The sequence below is a fragment of the Malania oleifera genome, chromosome 6 (assembly GCF_029873635.1).
Source record: "Malania oleifera isolate guangnan ecotype guangnan chromosome 6, ASM2987363v1, whole genome shotgun sequence".
Classification (NCBI taxonomy): Eukaryota; Viridiplantae; Streptophyta; class Magnoliopsida; order Santalales; family Ximeniaceae; genus Malania; species Malania oleifera.
The window spans coordinates 9,975,505-9,979,557 of NC_080422.1; the positions used below are offsets into that span (position 1 = coordinate 9,975,505).

Here is a 4,053-nt window from a genome sequence, read left to right on the forward strand (position 1 = left end):
TGGAGTTCGTCCGCGATCTTTAGAAGGGCACTCGTCGACAAAGACAGAACATTCGTCGACAAGGCCTGCTGTTCCTTCCTCTAAAATCTATCCTTTTTCTTTATTATCCGTTAATCTATTTCATTTATTATACTTCCTAATTATTTTAATAATTTTAATTTCTGGGTGATTTCATTCTCCCTTCCTTAAGAAATTTCGTCCTCGAAATTTTACTAACTAATCATCCTTTCACATTACTTGAATTCATTAGCTAACTATAACTATAAGAACTCAGCATACATATCATAATATAAACCATTCAATCATTCTTCATTAAATTAAATCATTATTATCTTAAATATAATCTCATACCTGCTTCTCTGATGGCATCCTCCTCAGCTTGAAGTGTATACACTCGAACTGGAGCACCTCTTCCTAACGATACCTACTATTTTCCCCGATCCCGATTCTACACAGATACCATAGACAACGGCTCCCGGCAATCTTTCCTAAAATACCTTGGCTTACCGCACTTGTAACAATTCGAAGTGCCAAACCAGCATTCGCCCCTATGCCTTTTATTACACTTCAGGCATACAGAGCCCACTGCTTCTTTTCCTTTCTTCCCTGATCCTTGACTGACCTCAGATTGAAAACTAGGTGGTGTAGGTCTCTTCTTATGCTCTAAAGACTTAGTGCTGCTTTGGATACTCTTCTCCAACACCGACGCCTTATCAATTAGTTCTAAAAAACTTTGGACTTGAAACCCGACCACCACCTCATAGATTCTACGTCTTATGCCTTTCTTAAATTTCCTAACTTTCCTTATCTCATTTGGGATCAAGAATGGAGCGAAACGCGACAATTCCAAAAATTTAGCCGCATACTCCACAACTGTCATATCCCCCTGGGTCAGATTAGTGAACTCCTTAATCTTTTCCTCTCTAACAAATGAAGGAAAATACCTGTCAAAGAACAGCTCCTTGAATCTCTCCCAAGTAAGAGTTATCTTTACCAGCTTCTGATCCTCTAGTAGCTTTGTAGAAAGCCACCAGCGCTTTACCTCTCCAGTCATCTTGAAAGCAGCATAATGGAGCTTCTGTTCGTTCGTGCAGTCGAGTACAGCCATGATCTCTTCAAATGACATAATCATTAAATTAAATCCAATAAAAATCCAAAATCTCCATATAAGGACCAATCTCACAATTAAGAAACATCACTGTCGATGGATTTGTCATGGTTTTCTAAGACCGTTGACTGAATAAGAAAATCATAAAAATCTGCCAAGGGATTTTTGCCTCAAAGCTATAAGACAAAATCTTATACTTCCCTAGACCTAATCTAACATTTCCATCTAATATCCTTATCCTAACTAATTACTATACTCTAGAATAAATCATCCCTAAATCCTCAAAATATAATCCCCAAATCATGGCTCTAATACACAAATGTAACGGCCCGAACCCTTAAACCCGATCTAGTGTGTTATGCCAGATTAAATCCTGATAATTCATAAATCAATACGCAACAGAAAACATAAATATAATCTTCAATCATATAATACCATAGTTTACTATTTCTACCTATAATCCATATTAACCATTCATACACCTGTATTCACAAATCTACATACCTCCAGAAACTCAATCCACATAACAAGTATTCACAATCATTCATGTTGTGATAACGGATCGGATAATGAAGATGCATAGCGAAAATCAAACAACAAGTAAATAAAAATACACAACCAGAACAACAACACAAAATATTTACATGGTTTAGCAAAGCCTACATCCACGGAAACAATGACACACAATTTTTCACTAAGAAAATCAAGATGTACACAATACACTTCTCTAATGATCATCCTCACTCTCATATATGCCTAGAATAACATATATAAAAATTTCTCAAAGGTTTCTCCCCATTTGCCCAACCACCCAACGTTCAAAATTCAAAAATTCTAAAAAACTACTTATAGCCCAGGCACCTCTCGTCGACGAACACAGGACTTCGTAAACGATGTAAGGACCCGAAGAATAATGATATTTAAATAATAGAGAAAAGGGTAAATGGGAACACAAAAAGGCAGCAGCAAACTTCGTCGACGATGTGGTGTTTTAGGCTCATCGAGAGGGTATGCTTCGTCGACGAGAAAATACTGAGAGGATGTTTTTGGAAAATCTAAATTTCATCGATGAGGGGGAGAGTTTGTCGACAATAAGCCTTATTGACCTTGTCGATGAGGTGACGTGGCTCGTCGACAAAGATCATAGTATAAATAGTCTAAAACTCGGATTTTTACGCAGAAAATCAGCAAAAATTCTCTCTCCCTATCCTCTACGGTTTCTCTCTCTTCTCTCTTCAATTTCGGCCTTGTTTTTCGCCGGATCTCTGAGGCCACCACGACGCTTCTGGGGAAGTTCTCTCCAAGTCTACTGGAGTGGATCGTTGGTGGGGCAGAGTTTCATCCCTAGGTTAAGGTAAAACTTTTTATGCAAAATTTGGTCTTTCCATAGATATAGGAAAGGTTATTCACAGAGAAATACTAAATTTTAGTTATGAGAGTTGTCGTTTTCAGGGTGTTGAACGGGGAACCCTGCGGGTGCAGGACGAGTGTATTTTAGGGGGATTTCTTTTCAAGTAATCAGGTAAGGGAATAAACTTAAGCAGTTATTTTTCATGCAAAATTATTATTATTTATCATAAAATTAATTTATAGGAAAGCATGTATTACATTTGTATATTATGGAGAAAATGCATATTTGGGAAAATACTACTATTATGTTGAAATGTATATATATTAGTATGAAATTTCAGAAAATATGATTTTAGAATGGAATGTATGATTTATTTAACATCGTGTGGCATGAATATTATTTTACATGAAAAGTGTTATGTTATGACAATTTTATGAATAAAACATGTTTTTAGAGATTATGAATTAATGCAGTACATTATGGTTTTTGAAATATATGATAAATGAATTATTTATTCAGAATGATATGTATGAAATATACGGCGCAAGGTCATATTTTATGTATGATTTTGGCGCAAGGCCGTATTTATGAATGTTCGGTGCAAGGCCGCATATATGAAGAAAACTAATGCAGGGCCATATGTATGTATGTTACTTCAGAAAATGCTATCAATCTGTTTATGTTAGACAAGTATATTATCATGTATTATATATTATCAGAACCCGGATGATAATTCAATTTAGTTACAGGAACACGGTACCGTATCTATACAGATCAGATTACTATGTTCAGACTTGTGCTAACCGCCCCACAAGGGGGTGGGAGATGGATAGTCGATGTAGCTTTCATTGTAGAGTTGTAGACGTTCACCTGACAGTCCGGACCATGGTGTGGCAGGTCCATTTTACTTATAGACATTTTTAACTCGACAGTGGTCAGCTAGCTATTGTCGGGTCCCGCCTTCGTGCTGCACAACTTGTCATGGGGGGTAATATATGACATCAGCTAGCTATACATCCTGGGTAAATTTTAGTATTACCATTTATATCAGACATTTCATGTACAATATGATTTATTAGAAATTATGAAAGTATATGATTATTCAGTATGTTATGATGAATGTTTTTCAGCATATGAAACGTACTGTATATGTATGATAGCACTAAATGTTCATGTTGCCACACAACTGTATTTAATTTATTTTCTCTTACTGAGAAGTGTCTCACCCATGAACATTAAATAATTTTCAAGAAACCTAGAAGGACCGGCGGGTCAAGGCCGCCGTTGAGATAGATTGTTACTACCCCGCTAGGAGGGTAAGTTTTTTATCTAGGAACAGGAAACTTATGTAATGGGTTCCTAGATATGTATATATATGTATTTTGTATTTTTGGAGATTGTATATAAACACAGTACTTGGGAACATAGTTGACTCTGGTATTATACATTTTATGGCTGTATGAATGTCGATTTATATTTACTGCTACTTAGGTTTCCGTTGTGAATGTCAAATGTGTCCCCGTTACCCACGGGTTCGAGTTGACTATATTATTAAATATGTTTTATTATATGATAAGATAAGCAAGTCATTACA

General features: G+C 36.0%; 1 protein-coding gene across 1 annotated transcript; it reads right to left on the minus strand.

Moving 5' to 3' along the window:
• Positions 1-448: 448 nt before the first annotated feature.
• Positions 449-1,108, minus strand: LOC131158465 (uncharacterized). Its single transcript, XM_058113334.1, has 2 exons — positions 995-1,108; positions 449-886 (listed from the first exon to the last, which is right to left on the minus strand). Exons 1-2 carry the CDS (start codon positions 1,106-1,108, stop codon positions 449-451), a joined length of 552 nt encoding a protein of 183 aa, XP_057969317.1.
• Between the last annotated feature and the right edge of the window lie 2,945 nt (positions 1,109-4,053).